The sequence below is a fragment of the Tachysurus fulvidraco genome, chromosome 15 (genome assembly GCF_022655615.1).
Source record: "Tachysurus fulvidraco isolate hzauxx_2018 chromosome 15, HZAU_PFXX_2.0, whole genome shotgun sequence".
Lineage (NCBI taxonomy): Eukaryota > Metazoa > Chordata > Actinopteri > Siluriformes > Bagridae > Tachysurus > Tachysurus fulvidraco.
The window spans coordinates 13,529,672-13,552,059 of NC_062532.1; the positions used below are offsets into that span (position 1 = coordinate 13,529,672).

General features: G+C 38.1%; 1 protein-coding gene across 2 annotated transcripts in view; it reads right to left on the minus strand.

Moving 5' to 3' along the window:
* Window positions 1-652: 652 nt before the first annotated feature.
* Window positions 653-22,388, minus strand: part of sdk2a (sidekick cell adhesion molecule 2a) — a 136,346-nt gene continuing 114,610 nt past the window's right edge. Inside the window, exons 33-45 of one of the 2 annotated variants that reach the window (XM_027141272.2) lie at window positions 22,179-22,314; window positions 20,592-20,648; window positions 19,362-19,463; window positions 19,120-19,235; window positions 17,311-17,497; window positions 16,288-16,425; window positions 15,646-15,807; window positions 15,418-15,543; window positions 14,244-14,408; window positions 13,905-14,045; window positions 7,818-7,962; window positions 5,054-5,183; window positions 653-2,669 (exon numbers count right to left, since the gene is read on the minus strand). In XM_027141272.2, the coding sequence (XP_026997073.1) occupies window positions 2,268-2,669; window positions 5,054-5,183; window positions 7,818-7,962; window positions 13,905-14,045; window positions 14,244-14,408; window positions 15,418-15,543; window positions 15,646-15,807; window positions 16,288-16,425; window positions 17,311-17,497; window positions 19,120-19,235; window positions 19,362-19,463; window positions 20,592-20,648; window positions 22,179-22,314 (2,007 nt within the window). In that variant the 3' untranslated portion in view covers window positions 653-2,267. Of the gene's footprint in view, window positions 2,670-5,053; window positions 5,184-7,817; window positions 7,963-13,904; window positions 14,046-14,243; window positions 14,409-15,417; window positions 15,544-15,645; window positions 15,829-16,287; window positions 16,426-17,310; window positions 17,498-19,119; window positions 19,236-19,361; window positions 19,464-20,591; window positions 20,649-22,178; window positions 22,315-22,388 lie in introns of both variants that reach the window. The other variant, XM_027141270.2, reaches the window with a different exon arrangement.

Genomic DNA, 22,388 nt, shown 5'->3' on the forward strand with positions numbered 1-22,388 from the left:
AGGCAAGTATTTCAATAATGATTAAAAGTAACTTTATCTGTTGGCTATGTTCCCAGATCCAAGGCTCATACAGTCTACCACTGAAATCGAAAGTGATTTTTTTTTTGTTTGTTTTAGAAGTAGCTATCATTTCAGAGTGAGATACTCTGAAACAGAGAGGACCCAGAATGCTGACAGGTCTTTTGTTACTGTCAGGTTTGGAGATAGATGATCCCATATCTCTTTCTTGCTTTCCCTCCACCTCAGTACAGAGTTTTCACCGCTCTCCCCTCTGACACCCCTTCACTAACCAGATCAATGCTTTGCAGTCCGGAATAAAGAGATTATCTCCAGACGAGCTCTTCCATCCTCCCCCCGAGTCTCGGCCGAGTCCCCGGATCATTATTAATTTTACACCAACTTAGCGTTCTCATTCAGCCCAAATCACCCAACCATTTCCTTTTATGGATTTAAATCTGATGACGTGAGAGGTTTTCTTATGATCAAGAAATCTGAAGAGGGAAAACAATAGAAAAGACAAGATAGACACAGAACACAATTCATGCATGACTTTTCTATTATGTAGGATTTCTGAGTTCAAATATCAATGTGGCCCCTTAACAGTACAAAGTATTGTTAAAAATATTATAAAGAAAAATCTCAGTAGAACCACTGAAAAATAAAAGAATTTATTTCGGAAAAGAACCATTGCCTGGCCCATTGTAATTCTTTAAAGAATTTATACAGTGATAGTCACCTCACAGAGAACAAGACGAGATCGTGTGAATAATTATTGTTATTATTATTATTATGATGATGATGATCAATTCCAGTTCTTATTCTTTTCTTCACTTTATAAGTTTGAATATAAAAGCAAATGATTGACTGTCCATAAATAAATTAAGCATATCTGCATACATGTAGTCATATCTGTACACGGTGTCTCACTGTGAGCAGGAAAAACACATTCTACAATATATTAGAGAAATACATACGCAAGAAGAAACAGACATTAATTTCAGTCTCTGTGAGATGAAAAGGTTTACCTTATGTTCTTCAAATTCAGCTTACCTGAACATAAGTAAATGCTTTTTTAATGCTATTTGTGATAATTCAGTACAAATCAGTTCAAATGAGGACAATGTGTTTATTCCTGGGCTCCTCCTAACTGGAGATCTTGTATACAGCTTTCCTTTATAATCTCTTCATAATCCATACAATAGTGAACAATAAGTGCTTCTTCTTTCAACTTCCGTTTGTATATGCTCAGCTTTTAACCTGTCTCTGTGTTATTTCCTCATATCATTTCACAGAAATAATATTACCAGTAACACTTTGAATATTTGTTATGGAGATTTGACCAGGGAATAGTAATAGCAAGATCTCCTGCGCAAGTGTGCTCATCGTTTGGAATAATGAGGAAGGTTTTTACAACATCTGGCAATTGTCCAAGTCACACCTGAACAGCCTTTCCCAGGGAAAGCACCTTTAAACAGATGATTGTGAACACAACACATGCGTATGACAGAATACAGTGACACAACAAAGCAGACTAGCGAAAACATTTTCAAAGTACCCACAACTTCTAGCTTAGCAATAGCTCATGTGCCGATTTATATCTCAAAACAGAAATGAAGCTGAGACGTATGTAAACTTTCACTAAAAACAGACATTTTAAATCCAGAAAGATCATATCCTCTCGTTAAGACAATCCATTTATCTGTGATGCGATATTTTCTTATTCTTTGAGCAAAGTGCTGTCATTTAGATGTGTCAGAATTAGCAAATGTTTATATACAACCAGAATGTATATACACCCAAGATGATCACTTTGGGTCTTTTGTAAAATTACATGCAAATCCCACGTTGAAGTTTTGAACTCCTGCTTAAATACTTACATTCTTTTATTCACAGATTTTTATTCACTCATTTAATAGTTTTAAAAAATATCTTTTGACACTTTTATTAGAGTCTAGAACTAAGGTTTAGGAATTTCTCAGTTTACGCATTGTTTAGATGTGACAAGCTATGTGACTTGCTCTGCTCCAACCACAAACACAAATGCGCTGAATGATTGTCTGTTTTTCAATGCACTTACAGACATAGCACACATACGTACATAGAAAAAAATGTAATAAAAGAAACAGAAAAGCATCCTAAGTGTGTTCAGCTCTCCTTAATAAATCAAATAGTTAAGCAGCCACAATGACAGTGACGCTGAAAGAGCAAATTTCTGCTCACATAGGAGTCCCAATCAGATGCATTGTGAATGGAACCAGAGTCTCATATCAAACAAAGGAGGAGAAGCCTGTAGTTGGTGTCTGGGCGGAGGTGCCCAGGCTGCTGGGAGGCCTGTAGAGGCCGTGTTGGCTGTGGATCTCAGAGGACAGCAGAGACGGAGTGGGAGTCCGGCTACCTTTAGGCCTAAACAGCGTGCCCTGGCCCATGGGTTGTGGAGATGGCGTGCTATGGGGCAGCAGGGGAGGCAGTGGAGGCAGAGGGGGAGCGTGGGGTCGTGACTCAGGTTCGGCCGCACCTTCTGCTTGCCCGTAGCCATACGCAGGTGGCCTTGAGACGCCCTTCTGCTGCCGACGCCATGAGTTGTAGTAGGTTGGGTCACTAATGTAGTGGTTGACGAACGAGTGTGTTTTCTGGTGGGCTGGATCCACCTCGCATTCGCTATCACTTCCCTGTGAGCAGAAGAAATGCCAGAAACATTTTTTATTCGCAGACCTCTCAATTATATATTCTAATCAAAGGTACAACTTACAACTTACAGGGCTTTACACATCTTTACAAGGCTTTATCAGCTTTATGAGATCATAACTGATTGTGAAATTATAAGAAACCTCAGACATAAAGACAGATTTCAGATATTTTGCCCTAGATTGTCCTTCAGTTGTCAAGCCTCCATCATATTATCTCCTTACACAAATTAATGTACCACACACTTTCAGATTATGCTCATGAGTCAGTTAAGGCCAACATTCCTGATTATTGGATTTTGTAGACAGTCCCATAAACAAGTGATTTTCAAATCAAACCAAACATGGTGAACAAAACTCTAGCATCAATAGTATGTTTCCCTTGCACTTCAGGGTGCTGATTTATAAATATTGAACATGTTTAATGATTGCAGTTTGAAAATGGGGCCATCCAGGACTGGACTGTGAGGAGCTCAGAGGGCTTAAGATTACATTTTACACAGCCCACACCACAGGATAATCTGGGAAGATAATCCTTCACAACCAGTGTTTTACAATGGTTATAAAGAGCAAATTGACCTAAAAATCCTGATTATCCTCTAGCGTGTCCCAGGCACAAGATACCTAGACAAAATTCAGTCAGTTCAATCACAGGAATTCTCTTCAAAAGCACATCAAACCTCTGTTGTCCCGTGCTCACTGATTAACTTCAGGATCTTTAGAGGGAGCTCACAGGTGCTACAGAAAGGACTTGAAATTTCAACAACTGCCCATGCAAATGTTTGGCCTTTTTTAAATCTATGCAATTCTGACATAAAAAAAGAGAACACATGAATTCAGAGAAAAACAACCCTAATGTTTGGCAATATAAGCATCTGGTTAGAAGTTAAAAGTGAACTCTCATCTGTTTCTAATATTTTTCATCCTTCTGAGCTGTGTTAGCATCCTTCATAAGCAAGCTTATATAACAGTGAATAGAACCCTGTAACTTTTAGCTTTTGCCAGAAAAGCCGGTCCTGATTTTAGCTCCTTGGCGTAAATCCAGAAAGCTTTACAGTTTCAGCTCTGAAGTAGGTTGTTTCCTACCGAACAGAATCTTTGCTGGCCGCTCAAATACAAACTTCTCTGACTGAATAACTCTTTCACATAACAATTTAAAAATCTATGTGGAGCATTCAAAGAACTGCTACAGCATAGCACAATCGGCAAAGTGAAGCTTATACTTGTGGCTTTTGTTTCTCAATAAAATGTTCAATAGAACTGGGTAGTTGTTTCACATGAGAGTTCTTCAACTTTTTAGTTTCAAAACATGCACTGGAATGTCAGTGGAAGCATGCCTATGTAAGTAAAAATATGAAAAAAATCAAAGTACAGCTCTTTCTCAAAGACAGGAAGCTGTCCAAGCTGCATTTGTTTTACTACAATTGGATGAAACAACAGAAAGGATGATAAAGCATAACAGAAACATAATAGTATCCCACCACCCCAAAGTTGATTATATTCCTACAACAGCATTCTCCATAGTGATATTTACTTACATCCGCATGTTTCAGAACTAAAAAGTCATGTCACACTTAAAAAAAAATCTATTTAACTTCAGCGTCCACCAAACAAATTTGAATGAATGTAGACTGTGATTTGCATTGTAGCAATTATAGGAGTTTGATCAACAACTTCAGAAAATTCAGCAGTGCGCTGATCTAAAGGGGAATTAGGATATGTCAGCATCCTCCTGAATACATTTCCTTTCATAAGTGAAGATAATTTTATGGTTTTTAGAAAACAAATCTGGTACCAAATGTGGAAGAAGTATTTTTTATTCTACTTGTGTGTTTGCAGAGTGAGGCTGTGCTCCTCAGGTCCTATTCTCAGGATTCTACATGCCCCACCACCACAACGGTGGCCCTTATTTCAGGTTTGCTGAGTCATGCAGCCGTTTACTGAGAGAAAAGATCTGCTGGATTAAATCTAACCTACAAAACGCCTACAAAAGAAATCATCTTTTCTTTTCATCTGTTTCCCATGAAGAAGGTCACCCTGAGCAAACTAATAAAATAGTGTCAAGAGATGGGGGGCTTTGTATTTGATAGAAAGCATCATTTCTCAGGCAAAGGTCAGGTTCACTTGTCTTTTCTGTACATCATGTCAGCTCATTATTTTCACTGCTTGACAGAAATGCATCAGCCTAAAGCTGCTGTGCTTGGACATACTGATGAAATGGTGTCCTTTCCCATGAAGAAAAAACAGAAAGAACTGTAACACTTATGGAAGCCCATTCATTATAATCATGACAGAAATAAAAAAATAACAAAACAACAATGTGGGTAGATGTGCAAGTATGTAATCCTAATCTTAGGGAATTGGAATACCTGTGAATCGGATACCTCAGATGGCTTCTCGGTGAGGCTGCTGTTCTCAGCGGGCATCAGGTCATTGCATTGAGTGCTGACGTCCTCATCGGAGTAGTGCAGACCACCTGGACTGGGCCGGGGAGGAGACCTGGAGCAGGGAAAGGATAGAGATTATGAACACCTGAAAATGGTGAATTTGGATAAGCTTCTCTGGAGCAATTTAAATGTGATAAGTGTGTCTGCTCTAAATCGTTTAATGATCACAGCTGTGTGCTTCTGAGATAAGGAAAAGGAGATTATTTAGAGATGTATTTATACTTGGCATTAACATCCATCATGGGTGATTGGATAATTAGTGGGCTGATCACTCACACCACATTAAGAGGTGTTCTGGGACACATTTATAGTGTGTCCTGATGTGTCCCTGACAATATCACTAAACTGTTGAACTGAACTAATCTTGAACTGTCCAGCTAATCATAATGTATTTGTCTTTACTTAAATTTCATTAAACTGCCATGCCAGGTTGATATCTTTTTAAGTGTTATTGTTTTTTCTTGGTGTTGAATGGTTTTTAGAACATTCCTTTAGGTAGATTTAGCAACCCTGTTACTAATGAAATGCAATCTTGAAAGATTCACAAGCATTCAAGATATTCACAAATATACCAGGGTTGAAAGAATACCCGTCTTTTCTATTCACATGTGATCAGGTCAACTGAGTCCAATTTAATACCAACTTTCACCATTGTGATCAGGCAACAGGTAACTAATATTTTTCTCCCTTTTTAAATGATCACTGATCTAAATAAAACCAACAGTTTTTCCATAAGAAATTTACTTGCATTTCATTTAATTCCAACAAATCCTATAGTAAGCACAGATTCTATTACCATTACATCCACAGATTAAAGAGCATTATAATCAATGTCAGGAGATTCACTAGCAGCCAGACAGATGGATATCAGGAAGAACAGACTAGTTCAGAGGAAGAGTTGAAACAAGCCGTGCTTCTACACATTACCCATTCCTAATTAGTTCCTAATCGTCTGAGCTTCTCTGATCTCTGGACAGATAGTAAGACATCTGTTTAGCATGAGGAAAGGTGGAGCCCACCAGTAATGCCTTTAGGGGCATCACATGACACATGATCTTTAGGTAAGTGTCTGCATAGTATTTCTATTCAATAATAAGTGATTGTGGACTGTTAGGCAAGTCACGCACCCCTCATACCAGAAAACAACAAGTGTTTCTGAGAGTTTTGCTCTCAGCTAAAGCACACAAAATTCCTCTGTCAAAAGGTCCAACCACAGCCCCAGTTGGTCTGATTCATGTGATTTACAACAATCACTGTAAAGGTCTAAAGTGCATTAAACCAAGAACACTAGACACATTAGCTTTTGACCTGAGCAGGAGGACTCAATATTTGCTGTCAACTTGTTTAGTGTGCAAATCATTCTGAACACTCGAACACATTATAAAGACTCTGGAACAGAAGAAAACAAATATCAGGTCATTGGACGGAGGCCTCAGAAATTCCAGCCCTTTCATTAGGATTTTTAAGCAAATAACCCACATAAAGACTGCCAGGGTGAAGGGATGAAGTTCTGGCTTTGGAAGGGTTAATAAAGAGCTCATGCTCATGGACGCAGGGGGAGGGGAGTATTATGATAAAGTGTCTAGTTAAAATTCAGTGGAGGTTGGGCTTTTAAAGCAGGGATGAAGCCATGTCAGAAAGCCCAGCACCCATTACCATCCAATGTTTAAAAAATACATCTTCTGCTTTCTTTCTTTCTCAAACCCCTTGCTTATCCAGCTCAGGTTTTGGCTGTGAATCTTGTCTCTCCTGATGCTCCACAAATCAATCTTTTTCACCCTCTCTAGAGGAAAGCCCCGTGGCATTATTGCACCCGAGTGGAGCTCTTCAGAGACAGAGTGCTTTGATCTCAGGAAGATTGTCTCAGCTGACTTAAGAGACGAGGAGCAGCATGAACCCCCCTTCCCTCACATTGATGCATTCCACTCTAATGGCCCCAAAATGCTCTCTCCAGTTACCCCCACAGGAAGTTGACCGATGCCACGAATCCAACGCCTCACAAGCAGCTTCATGCCAGATCACTGACCTCCACGTTATCTGTGTTTGTACAAACTGTGCAAACTCACAAAGCAGTGTTGCAACCCAATCACTGTTGTGAGCAGGGAGCATTTCTCAGTCCATATGTAGAAAATCAAGAAAGGAAGTGACACATATTGCATTTTTGTGCTATGCAAGGAAGGAGATGAGAGCTGTTTTGAAGTCTTACATAAATATAAACTTTCTCCAGTGTGTGCTTTGAATGTCAATAAGAATGAGAATGTGGTGGGAGTGGAGGCCAGATCTCAGCTTCTGATTGGCACAGTCTCTTCTGTTTCTTTTAGGTTGACAGATGGAGAGTGGAAAGGAACAACTGCCATTGGAATCTTAGCCAATTCTTCATTCAATAGATTTAAAAGATGCCAGGAAGCTGAATTTAAATAAGCTGTGGGCCCAAGGCCCAAGTCTTGCTTTCTTATGCAGTCTGCTCCTGGAAATCAATTCCACTGCCTTTTTTCTTTTTCTTTTTCTTTTTTTTTTTTTACATTTTCTGGTGGTTCTTTTAAAAAGGCAATATCGAAAAGAAAACCCATCTTTTCTAGGCCATATAATCGGGTTTTCTTATTGTATATGTTTAAGTATCGCTTTATTCCACTAACTGGGAGTGTAAACACAGAAAACTCTGCAAGATATGGAAAGTTATACAAACCGGGTGTAGATGCCATTCTTGCGGCAGAAGGAATTTTTGACAGAGAGGCGCCTGTTGTTTAGCTCCATAGCTGGGAACCGGCCCTCGTCCATCCTCATCATGTCTCCATGGGAGAGAGGCAGAGATGTGCAGTTTGAGTGGCCACCTATATGCAGAAAACAGCTGTTCATTCTGTTTCTTTAAATGGCTGTGAAGGTATAATGTAGATAGGAAATACAGGTATCTTGGATTTTGCATGCTTTCTTACTGTATACTCTTTGTATAATTGATATCAATTATGCTGCATCATTTTTAACTGCTTTTCATGTTGCATTATGGAATTACACACTCTGCCCTCTTTAGCATACATGAGTAAGGGTTCACTGGCTATCAGAGATAGAATTATCCTTACTCTCTTGATGCTTTAGTAATACTGTATGCTTACAATCATGCCAATAAAGTACTCTAAATTTGATGGTTGATGTCCTTGCTCAAGGGTCCAACAGTTGCAGGTTGGTGATCCTGGGATTTGAACCAACAACCTTCTAAGCAGTAGCCTGATATCTTATGCACTCAGCTACTGCTTCTATTTTCACAGAGCACACAGTTTTCAGAACAGGAATGTCTGAGGTGGAGTTCACCCTGGCAAACATACTGACCAACCTGTCTAAATGTCATTTTTAAAACCTGTGTTTCTCTTACTAATTACTGCAAAAACACAACCAGCAAAGCAAGATTTTTTTCCCACTGTCTTATGTTTTTTGCATAAGCAAGTCAGAAAATGTATTTTGAACAATCTCATTCAGGACAGTTTCAGGATCTTGGACAACTAAGGCTTGTCAATATGATGATAGCATTATTATGATAAAGAAGGTCACAATACGCATTAAACAATAGACATAGATAGTTCAGGTTAGCAGTTTTTCCTGTAACCTAAAAAAAACTTTAAAGTTTTATAGAATTTACAGAATATTTTTGAAGACATTACATCGAACCTTTTAGTTTTATTGTCTTAAACAACATCTACAATTTGTAAACTCATATAGCATGATGCATATCATGTATCATAGAAATGTCAAATATCTTTGTTATATTGCCCAGCAATGTAAAACCTTCCAAAACTTTGGTGGAAACGCCTATAAAGACACCAGACAGCTGACCTCCTGTCTGTCACACACACTGGTGTGATTGGAGCTGCACTGTTACTCCAGGGAGGTGTGGAGCTGTGGCCAGTGACCTCTCCACCTTGTTCTGCTTGTACATGTGATCTCACCCCCAGCAGGCCTGCGAGGCTGACAGGACAGAGCTAAAACAAACAGGCGTCAGAGGCAGATGAGCAGCCTATGGATGGAGGGTTAGAGAGGGTGGAGAGGGGAGGCCAAATCATGAGAGCAGCCCTTTGTGCCTCATACAAGCACTTCCCTTGTGCTTCTTCACCCAGCCGCAGCTCTGCTTTCCAACTCTGGCACCGCATTCTGAAATGCTGACCAGTCTCTCTCTGCCTCTCTCTTTCTCTCTCTCCCTTACACACATACACTCATGACCTCTCCATCACCACTCTCACCTCTCAAAGCTGTAGTGCATGTGTGTGCAGAGACACAGTAGTTTCTCACAGGAAATCTGTGCGTGCTTAAATCACTCTACGCTCTGTTAAAAGCTTAAGTCCTGTTTTGTTGAATGCTGACCTCACAGGTGCGTATATGGAGCTGTTCTCCATGATAATCTCAGACTAGTCTGTGCACATGATGCACAAATTATGTACAAAGTACACTCAAGATGTACGTCAAGCATCTTTAACATTCAATTATGTACAGCAGCCTAAATAAGACGTCGATCGAGATCAAATGCCTATTTTCTAAAAGGTACGGTTCCTTTATTTCTGAGCAGGATACAATGAGACAGAAGGTGGGGTTCAGGTGGCCATGTGTAGTAAAGTTGGGATAACAGTCATCAAAATGAGTCACAGTCCTCTTATTTTGCAGCACATTTAACTACACTGAACACTGGTATAGCCACGGAGGTGTCACTGCAACCTAAATCTGTATATGACACACCCAAATGTGTGGAACAAAATATATTTTAACCATAATTACACGTTGGATTCATTTTTACACAACTGTAGTCTCTGTGAGCATGACAACTGTTACTCACAACAAGCATAACACAAGTATCACTAGGTACACACATACAATGAGGAGTTAACACCAAGCTTTTCATACAGGTGTAATTACAGACTTCCAGAATCCTTGTATAGCTGCATGTGAGTTATGCATCTGAGGCAGGGTTTGCCAAAAACAAAGATATGTCTCGTTTAAGTTTCTGACCTCCAACTTGAAGTTAAGTCTGTTTTTCTTGTAAGATACTGACTTGAGCAAGAGAAACATCAGCCTGTAATATATCTTAAACTGTGAATACTTTCAAAGTCTTCGTATCTCTCTACTCTCAAACTATATAATTTTATTGAAGGACAACATTAAACATACAATTATGACACTATTAATGAACTAATGCAAGCATTCCAGTAAAGTCCACAGTTTTCTCATTCCATGTGCAGAATGGAGGTTCAGACAGTATCTGATTCAGCTCTCAAGGACCAAATTTTCTGTGAATAAAATAATGAACTGCACTTCAAGTGTGCTGTAACGAGATAAGTACAGAGTCAGCTTAGCATTTAAGTGTGGGTGCATTTAAGTCTTTATCAGAGTGCCCATTAAAATGATCTGTATTGTAACTCTATTATTTTAATAATTCAAATTAAAAGCCTGACAAAAAGCCTACGTTACACAATTGTTAGACAGATGAATTCTATACATTTACAGCATTTGGCAGATGCTCTTATCCAGAGTGACTTAAGCTATTGAGGTTTAAGGGCCTTGCTTAGGTGCTCAACAGTGGCAGCTTGGTGCCACATGTCAAAGATGCTATACATTCTATCTGGTCAAAGTACATGCAGTTTGTTTCTGTCTAATAAAAGGTATGTGTACACTTGACCATCACACCCCTATGTGGCTGCTGCCACAATGTTTTCTTTGTATTCTGTAACATGTAGTTTTTTAAGGTTATACCTTTAGGATAAACTTGAACACAGTTTACACCCCATCCAACATTCAACATCACTGCCTGACCTCAATAATTCTCTTGAGCCCAAATCTCCACAGCCATTCTCCAAAATCTAGTGGAAAGCTTTCCCAGAACATTGGAGCTTAATATAACAGAGAAGGAGGACTAGATATGGAACAAAATGTTTAACAAACAAAAGGTATCTGCATACTTTTGGCTATATAGTTTATATACATTAAAAGGCTAAAAAAATCATTTATAGTTAGTAAGCTTTTGAAATTTGTGGTTCTGAATTAGGAAGATTATTGAGCAAAATAGTGCACAACAAAACAAGAAGAAATGTAATTATAAATAATTGCAAAATCATTTCAAATGATTTTATGCATTATCTTATATGCATTGATTTGTGCTACAGTTATGAAGCCCATTATTCCCCTATAAGTACACTAAAATATCTAATTCTGCCTGTACTTTTGAAAGAAAAACTTTTACTCCCCAAAAGTAAGATTTCACTTGTGCTTTTATATCATAGTTTCTCTTAGGTTGCCAAATGAGTGCAAAATGAACCTGTGTATAAGAACTCTAATAAAGCTCTACACCATATGGGGTTAGTGTTATCCCATAAGGGACTGTAATGTAAGTGATTACCAAAAAAGCAAAGCAAAAAAAAAGCAAAAGCAAAAAAATAAAATAAATAATTACAAGCAAAGGTTATGTTTTTTTTTTTTTTTTTTACAAGAGTAATAATATATGAAAAAGAAAAAAAAAATGCCAGAGCCATTTACCTTCTACATTTTGTTGAACTGAGTGGCCCGTCAATAAAATCAGTCCTGCTGGAATTTTCACTAATAGCCTTGTTCCATTAAATGGAGCACAGGTTGAAAGATATCATATTTTATTCTCAATACCTGCCTAAGTCTACTGCCAGCTACAACAACCCAGGTCAAAGTAAATGTAAAATAAAATGCCTCCAAAGTACCTCTATTAAAGCGGTGTGATTTGTGTCTTGCGAGGCATTCCCATTGACATTCAGTAACACTAGTGTTAGCCTGCACTATTTTGCAGTTTCCCAGAAGAAAATGACAACAGTAGCTTACTAATGTAAAAGAAAGCTGTGTGTCAAGACTTTTCTCTGTCATGGCACCTATGTGGTGGAATGAAGCTCCCTTAGATGTCGGTACAGCTGAGAAACTGGATGTCTTCAAACATAGAGTAAAGAAATACTTAACCTAAAACTTGTGTGCTTGTATTTTCTATTGGAGATTTTTTAGACTTATGATATTCTTAGTCTGTGAACTACTGAACCAGTATTTATGTAATCTTTGATAGTCACTTTTGTATGTCTCTATGGATTTAGGTGCCTGAAAATGCTATAAATGTAAATGTACTAAATTTTGGGAAATATCTAAAAAATTTCATAAAGCAGACTAAAATTATCGATCTGATGTGATTGTAAGTGTTGTGATCGTGACCAGGAATATTTGCTTTTTGAACAAGGCCCTCAACCCAGACTGAACTTAATGAAGCTCGTTTAGGAAATTAAGCAAATTATTTAGTAAACTATGCTCCCTTTCACAAGAGAAATCCTACAGCTTCATTCTTTTATCTCCACATAAGACAATAGTGAAATTAAATTCTGTTTGTGATCAGAGCCGATCGGCCCTACACGTTCACTACACAAGTTGTGTAGGACCCCGCAAATTACGCAAGGCCCCGCCTCCCCTGCCTCATTTTACAGCGCGTGTTAATGCTTACTGTGTAGATGACAATATGAAAAGGAGCTATACATCTGGCCATGAAAAGAGAAAAAAAAAAGAAACAAAATGAGAGTGAAATGCGTGAACAGCAATCAGGTAAACTTGTGTTCTCTTCAAGTTTGATGTCAGCAAGAGCAAATTTAAGTTGATGTGATTCTGTCTCTATCTGACTAGCTAAATTAGCTGTGCAGTGCTGCCAGTGCATCTCTTGGCCTGTCTGTCACACAACAATTTATTGCATGAACATTCGCGTGGATAAACGCCCAAGGGCAACAGTGTTTATAAACGTTAGCTCAATAATCGCGCTAAAAACATCTGTGTGGGGACCAGTACAAAAAGTAGCATGATAGCACTTCTAAATGACAATGCTTATAGTCTCTCAGTCAAGGTTACAACAACATTAATGCAATATGGAAACCAGTGATTTACAATGGAGTGGGCATAATGCCAGGTCAATGCACATCCCTCAGTAAATAATAACCATCAGGGATCAAGTATTGCTCTCATGCATACTATAAAACACAGTGATACGGTATGGCAAGCCATTTTTAGATTTTATACATTCACATGATATGGATTTTTGATATCAAGTATTCAGTTTTCAATAAAAATTTAAATATTAAGAGTGTGATTTCTAGAAGTAAACACATTTTAACACTAGTAAAAACATAATTTCTGATATCGGCTATTGCACTAGTTCACTAGTTGAATATTGCAAGAGCCAAGTCATATTATAAATAGTATTTTATATTTGAAAATGGATAAAGAGGAATCTGAGGGAGGCAGTTTAAGTGGGGCCTAATGCAGCTTATAAAATGAATAATAGTAGTTATCTATAACTTACAGGTGCTATGCTCAAGTTTGTTAGTAGAGGAGATGCTGTCAAGTGTGAATGTGTGGCAAATGGTTTACATGGCTCACGGGTCAGGTAGGAGAGCCCCTTAGCAAAATTTTGCTTAGGGCCCCAGGGAGGTCAGGATCGGCTCTGTTTGTGTTTCAAATACATTAACCATGATAACCCCAGATTTGAAAAGAAATGGTAACTCAGTAGATAAACCTAGATAGTCATGTTGCTTTAAAGCATCAGAACAATTTAAACCCAACGGATCAAACCCTACAGCAGGAGCCCAAATCTTGTCCACAAAGGGTTAGTGTGGCTGTAGGTTTCTATTCCAACCAATCAGGAACCAGTCGATGCAGGTCCACCAACCCTTGCTGAGTAAGATTAAACACCTATACCATACATCAATTTAAGACTGAGACAAAAATGTTGATTTGCATCCTGATGTACCTGAGTCGGCCTTCTTGGTGTACTTTTTACTCTGTCCACGGATAATGAGGATAAAGACAAGCAGGAGGATGAAGATCAGTCCTACGAGTGCTATCACTACCAGAAACCACCACTCCTCATAAAAGGGGGAGGCTTTCTGAGCTGAAATTCAAGAAATAATACCACAATGATAAGACTTTGTGATGAAACATATGGAAACATTTAAAAATTATTATATATATATTTATTTATATACTATATATTATTTATATATATATATAACAGATGGAAACGTTCTAAAGCGTTAAAAACATTTTATGTTAGGACGTGAAATATTTCAAGTAGTCTAACTTTCCTTACCAGCTATGGAAGGGGAGGGAGCACTGGGGGAACCATATCCATAATCATTGACCCCGATAACCCGGAAATCATAAGTGACTCCTTCACGCAGCATGTCTAGATTTAGGGTGTATGATGTCACCTCTTTAGGGATGTCTTTAATCAGAATATCCCACAATCCTTCATCTGTAGGTAAATGAAATGTGTAAAGTTACTGATCCTCCTCAAAAAGATTGCTCAAATGTAGGACTAGAACACTGGATTTCAACAAGCATGTCAGATCCTCAGATGGTGTGGTCTAACCATCTGGTGTTACATGTTATAAAATCCGTATATTATTAGCTTAAATCTAAACATGTAGACTACACTGAAAAATTTTCATTAACTCATCATCTGTAACTACTTTATCCTTGTCAAGGTTATGGTAGATCCTTTTTAAAACTGTGCACAAGGCAGTGGTACACTCTGTATGGGGCACCAGTCCATCACAGAGCAACACACACACACACAAACATGCTCATTAACAGGGCAATATATGCTCGTAACTTGTAACTGAAAATTTCTTTTTCTTTGGACAAGGTAAATCTAAGAAAAGATAAAAAAAAAAAAAAGAATTCTGAGAATGATCAGTTGCTTGTTGCTTGTTTATGGAGTTGTTTTGGAGCCAAGCTTTCATTTTAGGTGAGACACAACATACCAGTCTGGTAACTTTTTCACAGAATAGCTTTAAAATAAAAATACACAAATAACCAGTAATAACAGGTTTACTTTTAGCAGAAGAAAGGAGCCACACTGTACTTTGTGTGGTGAGGAAGTAGCAAAGCCTTCTTAGCTTTAAGCAACAAAAACAAAGACCAGTTTTCCTGTAAATCATAGCTGACCATTCTGTCTTTCTAGACACATGCATTGCAACATGATTAAAATGTACTGATACTGGTTTATATTATTTATTCATGTCTGGGCATGAATATTTAATCTGTATTATTACTGTCTTTAGTAAACAATAAGAACTCAGTGTTAGAACGTTCAAAGGGTCTACAATTAATCTCACATATTTTAATCTAAAATATTAAAGCCTTTTTTTTACAGTTACATTTAAAGTTTTGGGTGCATGGATGTATAGAACTATTCAAGAATCATTGTTTTGAAATATTTCTGAATCATGGTCCACTTCACTCTTTATTTTAGAACGTACCAGATGGTCTGGCTTCTATGACGTATCGTGTGATGGGAGCTCTGCCAGGGTCGCCGCTTGTCCAGTGAAGTGTGAGTGCTGTGCCATATCGTGAAATAAAGGGCTCACCTGGAGGCCCAGGAGCACCTGCACACAACAATAGCAACAACGGTTTAAGAGAAATACAAGATTGAAAACATAACTTATAAAAAGTGATCTAAAACAGAACAAAAGCTTAGACAACTGGACCTTCTCCTGGCCCTGTGGTGATATTGGCCTCCACCTCTGGCCCGTAGGTCAGGGTTTTGGCCCGGATGCGGAAGTTGTAGGTCACCCCTTCAGCCAGATCTTTAATTTTCATCCAGAGATGGGCGCTGCCTTTTACATCCACTGTAACAACTTTACTGACACCTGGAGTGTGAGGAGAGGAATCTGTAAAGGAGACACTACAAATCTAGATACATGCAAAAGCGAGAGAAGAAGAGCTTATATCCAGCACATACATGTATGTAGTATGACAAAGAATGGAGATGTTTCACTGAAGTTTAAACAGTAAAGCTGTCTCTCTCCTAGACCTGAAATGCTCTTAAACTCTTACTAAAGCGCAACTCTAGGCCCTAATTCTCTTATTCTTCCTATAATTACTCAGGAATCCATTCCCTAGCATGTGTTTAAAACATGGCTTGATTAATGGCATGACATGACATGGTGCAGACAGCAAAAATTAGCTAAGGTATGGCATCTATTACCCTCTTTTCCTTCACAGAAGAGAACACAGCATGGACTGATTTTGAGCAAGGGCTTTAGTAAATAAAACCATGTTTAAATTATGCCTACATTCTCTGTGTATCAAGTGTAATATATCTCAGTATGCTGGTTGGAGTTTCTCACCATCAATGGGTGTGCAGGGTTCATAGATCACACGGTAGCCCTCAATGATACCATTGGGATGTTTGGGCTCTCCCCAGGACATGTTGACAGAAGAAGTGGTAAGCTCACTGAAGTGGATAAAGCTAGGAGCACTGGGGGCTGAGAAGGAACAGAAACACACACAGCCACAGATAGAGACTTCATTACTGTATTGATTTTTTTTTTTGCTCAAACAGGACGTGACACTCTTCATGTAAACCCAAGCACAAGTACAGTCAAGACTGAGTTCAATGGAAAAAATAGAATTTATGCATCTTAGGTGTTACTTTCAATGTTTTTGGTTTATTCAGATTATTATTCAGGAATTGTGCATGAGCCACAGAAGTCACTGAGCAAGGCTTAAAAGTTTAAACCTACTTTTACATTTCTTAAAGAAATGTATAATTTTTTTTCCAGCTTGGATCAGGCTAAGCATTCAGCAATGCTTTAAAAAAAAGAAAGAAAAAGAAAAGAAATACAGAGGCTTGTATTGGCTGATGTCCCAGGAGCTGAACTCCATGATGACCGTCAGCTCCCTACTACACTGTCAAAATCTCTGAGGGAGAGGAAACGGCTAAAGAATTTATTTTAAAAAAGCTCTTTTTTTGTTGAGACCCTAGCGGAGAGCACGAGGAAGCAAGAACACAGCTTCTATTGTACGGCCCTGACAAGACCCACACCACATGCTGCCCAAATGATCAAATTCCCACTATCATTCTGTTATATGCTGCCTTCTCTCTAGCCTTCTCAACCAAATATGCCCAAAGCCCCCATGAATCTGTCAAATCCCATTAAAAAGGTCCCAAAAAGAACCTTCAGATGACATTTCCTTCATGTCCCAGCAGTGGATTCATTCAGAAAAATGTGATTTTATTGAAAACTCACAATCTAAGCAGCAGGAAACTTTGGGAAGAACTTGGGCAGAATAAGATTTTCTCATCCTCAACGTGTATTATTTTAGAGTCATGCTGGTAGTCAGAGGGGCACATAGTTTTGGTGAAGTACCTGCTTGCTGAGTGCGCCCTCTGGTGGCCGGAGAACGTGGGCCATCCCCGGCTGCATTGAAGGCGGCCACGCTTATCATGTAAGTGGTGTAGCCTGTCAGGTTCTTCAGCTTTACCCCAAGCTCTGGAAGGAAGAGTGTACGCAGTCTCTCCGTCTCGTTCTGTAACTGGTACTCCCAGTAATAGATCTAAAGAGAGAAAAGAAGAAAAGGAGGTCATCAAGAGGACCATAAGTATTCAAGGTTCAGAGGAAAGAAAATTAAAGTTTTGTTGTAATTTGGAGTTTGTTTAACCCGTACCACTTTTTAAATTCATTTTAATGATTAATAACAAACACAAGAAGAAAAATGCTAAACTATTAATTATTCATTCCTCTACACCATTAACTGGAAAAACAATGCCATAAATAGTTCTAGTAGAATGAACATACATAATTATATAGATCTGGGATATTATAGTTTAATTTTGGATTAATGTTAAACGAACCAAAGCTCTGAATCATTATAACACAAGACATGACTTATTTATTAGAACTATTTATTACTGTTAATGCTCCCTGTCTCCAGGCTGTCTGATAATATAGGTTAGCACAGATAAGCCCCTTGTTTGCCTGTTAAATAAAAGGGAATCAATACAGTGTTTAATCATTGGCATCTGCATTAGATTACTTGCTTTAAACAGATGATTTTAAGTGGATTAATTTGGACTATGGATGATTTCAACACTGCTATTATCAAATCCAAGAGAAGTACAAGACCAGGATTAGCTGAGGTCAAGTCAAGAGTGAGTCAAATCAGGTTTTACATCAAATACTTGGCTTCATTTATCGTTGACATTAATTAGGCTAAAGGGATTGTTTCTTGTCAAATGCTCCTCATCTGAAAAGAAATAACAAGAAAAAAAAAAACGGCAACAAGTCCAAGTCAATGCAGAAAATGTCTCAAGACTGGATTTGAGAATAACATATTTTGAAATTTTGTAGAACCAATCACAACAGCATCACGTATACGGATTTCTTTCTAAACCAGACTTGAAGATTCACAGTGTGTCTTTTTGTGTGTACTTGGGATCAGTTTCAGTTCGTTTCACTGAAATATCAGTAACATGTCAGCAGCAGAGACTGAGAAGGTACATGTGAAATATATTATAGTTATGGCTGTATTGAACACAAATCAAGGGGATTATTATTCTTTTTGTTTTCATTGTTCAATTAATGTACAAATGACACTAAATAGCACATAACAGAACCCTTATGTCTTCTGTTCTATCTGAAGATGCATACAAAATCCAACAAAAACAATCTGCAGAGAAGAGACTAGTTTTAATGTACACACTGCTACACATCTTAGTCCAGCCACGACTGAGGTGCCATTGAGCAAGGCACCAAACCCCCCCAACTGCTCCCCGGGTGCCGCAGCATAAATGGCTGCCCACTGCTCTGGGTGTGTGTTCACGGTGTGTGTTCACTGCTGTGTGTGTGCACCTTGCATGGGTTAAATGCAGAGAACAAATTCTGAGTATGGGTCACCATACTGTATGCCTCGTCACTTTCACTTTCATTTTCACTTAAAAGGTCTATGAAATTCTATAGTATTGTGCGATTGTGTAAAGCAGCTCAAATCTCAAAGCGAAGCTTTCAAGACAAATGACAACTGTATAAAAAGGCTTGCTGAAGATATGATGTTAAATGAACAGGTTACAAGGTCAGAATTTTCACTTAAGAGAGCTCCCGTGGAAAATAAAAAATGTTATTAAATGAAGTGCTTGCAAGGTCATAAAGTTCTATGGCTGTTATAAATGATGCAGCCACCTTGTAGCCTTGAATATCTCCGTTCTGAGCTTCTAGTGGCGGAGGATCCCATGTGACATCAAGCTGGGTTGCAGTGGAAGACTGCACAGCGACGTTCTGAGGTGGAGCAGTAGGCACTAGTGAATACAAAAATTGAATATCAAACTCTGCAATAGACGATGAATAAAAAAGCACTGACTTCAAGTGGATTTTCACTCCTTTAGCAGTCACAGGTCTGCCTGTGAATTCCCCTGAATGCTCACCTGCCTCTCCTACAAAAACTTCCTGTGGTGTGCTGATGGGCCCTTCACCGACGGCATTGTACACACTGAGTCTGATCTCATAGCGCTTGTGTTTACTCAGATCTGCAATGGAAAAAAAAAAACACCTTAATATTGCAGAAAAACATTTTAGTGTCAACACATTGTGACCTTTTATAAATATTACAGTCTGGGTAAAGAGCTGCTTTAAAAAATAAGGCAACAAATTTGAGGCATTCTGTAGAGCTTGGAAGCTGAAAATTACCTGAATATACCTGTCATAAGATCTTTTGCTAGGTGTAAGATTTGCCTTTAAAACATTCAATGGAAAACAACAGGTTTGGGATTTCAACCAAAAATGAAACACCATCGCATTTAGTGCGCTCCTTTTTAAAAGCTCAAAAACCATAACCTGTAAATTGAAAATCTTTCCTCTAACACATTCAAAACAAATAAATACTGCATAAAGTTATTCATTAGAACCCAGCAAAACCTAACATGAACCTTAATACATAAAAAAAAAAAAATAAATAAATAAATCAAAGATCGCCAGTAAAATTCATATTTTTGTTAGCTCCTAGATCTAGAAAAACTCAAGCTTTTTTGAATACTAGCCAAATGCAAATGCAACCTGATTATTCTATAAAATGAATCATTGTAGGTTTCTCATTCATCATGCTCTTAATCTCATGATGTAACGATTAAAACCACATTTCATCATGTATGCTTTTTGCATATACGTTTAATTTATTCTAAAATACATAGACATTCCACTTTAAAAATCACTCAAATTCTTGTATGAACATGATCCTGAACATTTTTAACTTGACACTTAATTATAAAACTTAAAATAAAACAACATGTTTTTACAGGTCTGTCAGCTGACATCCTATCTCATTCGCAGTGGAAAGTTTAGTTTAAAATCATATTTAATGTTAATGTTATTGTGATGTGATGTGCTCAAAACTGCCAGAATATTTATATATTGTAAACTCAGCCAGCACTGTACACCTATACTGAACACTTACTTTTTAGTTACTCTCAAGGAGCATATCAAGATCTGTGGCTAAAAGTTATTTTCTGCTGCAGCTGAAGCTGGGGTCATTTCTGCCAGAACGTAAATAAAACATAGGTATTGACCGGCAGAAACTGTTCAGGATGAAAAAGTAAAATGAAATGGAAGGAAATGCTGACAGAAGCACCGAGAGACAGAGGAACAGTCTTGAGACTTACTATCAAGTTCATATTGGGTGAGTGACGATTCATTCAGGTTCCTGATACTGTAAGGAGCTGAGAATGGCAGAAAGGTCAAACCAGGAAAAGCAGGCCAAGTAGCAAGGAGGTGAAACACAGAAAGAAGAAAAGGGAAGAATTGGGATTAGTGTATTAGTAAAAAGCTGCAAGCTATAAGAACAGCTTATTGGCACAAGATTGGGTTGTGGCTGTAGTCCAACCTCAGAAACAAGCACAAAGCCTGGAGCCATGGAACAGCTTTGATTACTTGCCTGTTAATGAGACAAAGCAGTGCCAAGCTCAGGATTGCACAGAAACCCAGTAAATAAGTTCGGGAGAAAAAGATTCTATTGTTTTATTCATCGTTCTGCTCTGTGGTATGTGTTTGTATTACAAAGTAAGAGAGGTTCTTAACTATTAAACAGTCCAGCATCTCCTGGGCCTCAGCAGCCTGATGCTTCAAACTAGTAGACACTAAATAAGACACTTTAATTCACCGTGTGTTGATTTGGGTCTAAAACAAGATATTAGAAATATCACTCGGTACATCAGTCCCATAGGCTCTATTAAAAACCTAAAATTAAAAGTCCATATGTCTGGTGGTTTGGGAAAACCAAAGGATTTATTTTTTTATTTATTTGTTTGTTTATATTTTCTGCTAGTAATTTATTTTTATTTTAAGAAAATCTGAATATATTTTTATGGAAAATAAATGAAATGTATTTATTTTCGCTAATTTCAAATCTTGCCTTAGCTTATCATCCACAGTGGTGAAATACTCATTCTGCCTATAGATATCTAAAACCTTAATAGCTAGCTGTGCTTTTTAAAAATAACAATATATATATATTTTTTGCATGCAATCATTATCAGGATTTTTGCATCATTGCGTGGCAAAGTGTGATGGACATGAGCCTAAGCAATTCAGTTTGTAATCAGATACCAGCTGTCCAAATGTTCCTGTGCTGTCACATCAACATCAAGACAGAGAAGAGCGCATTTACATACTCTACAGATGACAGCAGACAGAGAAGTTTTTAATGTTTAAATCAATAACAAGAAATTGAAACAAAAGAGCAGAGATGACTAAACGAATCAGTGATTATTTCAGTGATCATTACAGTGAAAAAACGATGATGAAGCTCATGTCTAAATGCTTTGAGTGATTCTACCTCAGGTGATGAAACAGAGGCTGATGTGGATGAGGCAGCAGTATTGTTGTTTTTCACTTAGATTAGATTATAAATACAGAGTTATATGTATGGTCTTTGAGGGGAAACGTAATCTATTCTTTAGATGCAATTTCCCCCTTTATAATACACTTTTCAACAGTGATTTCAGAATTTGGACATATGCTGCGTTTTCTGTGAATAACGTACATAAATATATCTGTAGGCTGAGAAATTCATCAGTATGCAGGACAGACTTTTTTTTTAAATTTACAGATTTATATAATGTTCTGATGGAAATACTGTAACCTGGAATAAACCTGTCTAAAAACAAACTGCATCTCCGTCACTCAAAAAACGAAAGAAGCAGTGATGCTATGAGGACATGATCTTCCTGCTGGATTGAATTCTGACTCACCCGTGAGCTCTGCCCAGCTCGCCATTGGGTTGTTGATGGTGCGGACAGTGAAAGTGCGCAAGCGATCATAGTGGAGCTCTCTGTAACGGATCCGAAACCCCAGCAGGATGCCATTGATCTGCTCCTCAGAGGGGGTCTGCACATTAGTGCACGATAGATCATCAGGTTTAATTATGAAAATCTTTAGTGACATGATAGTTAGTAGTGCAA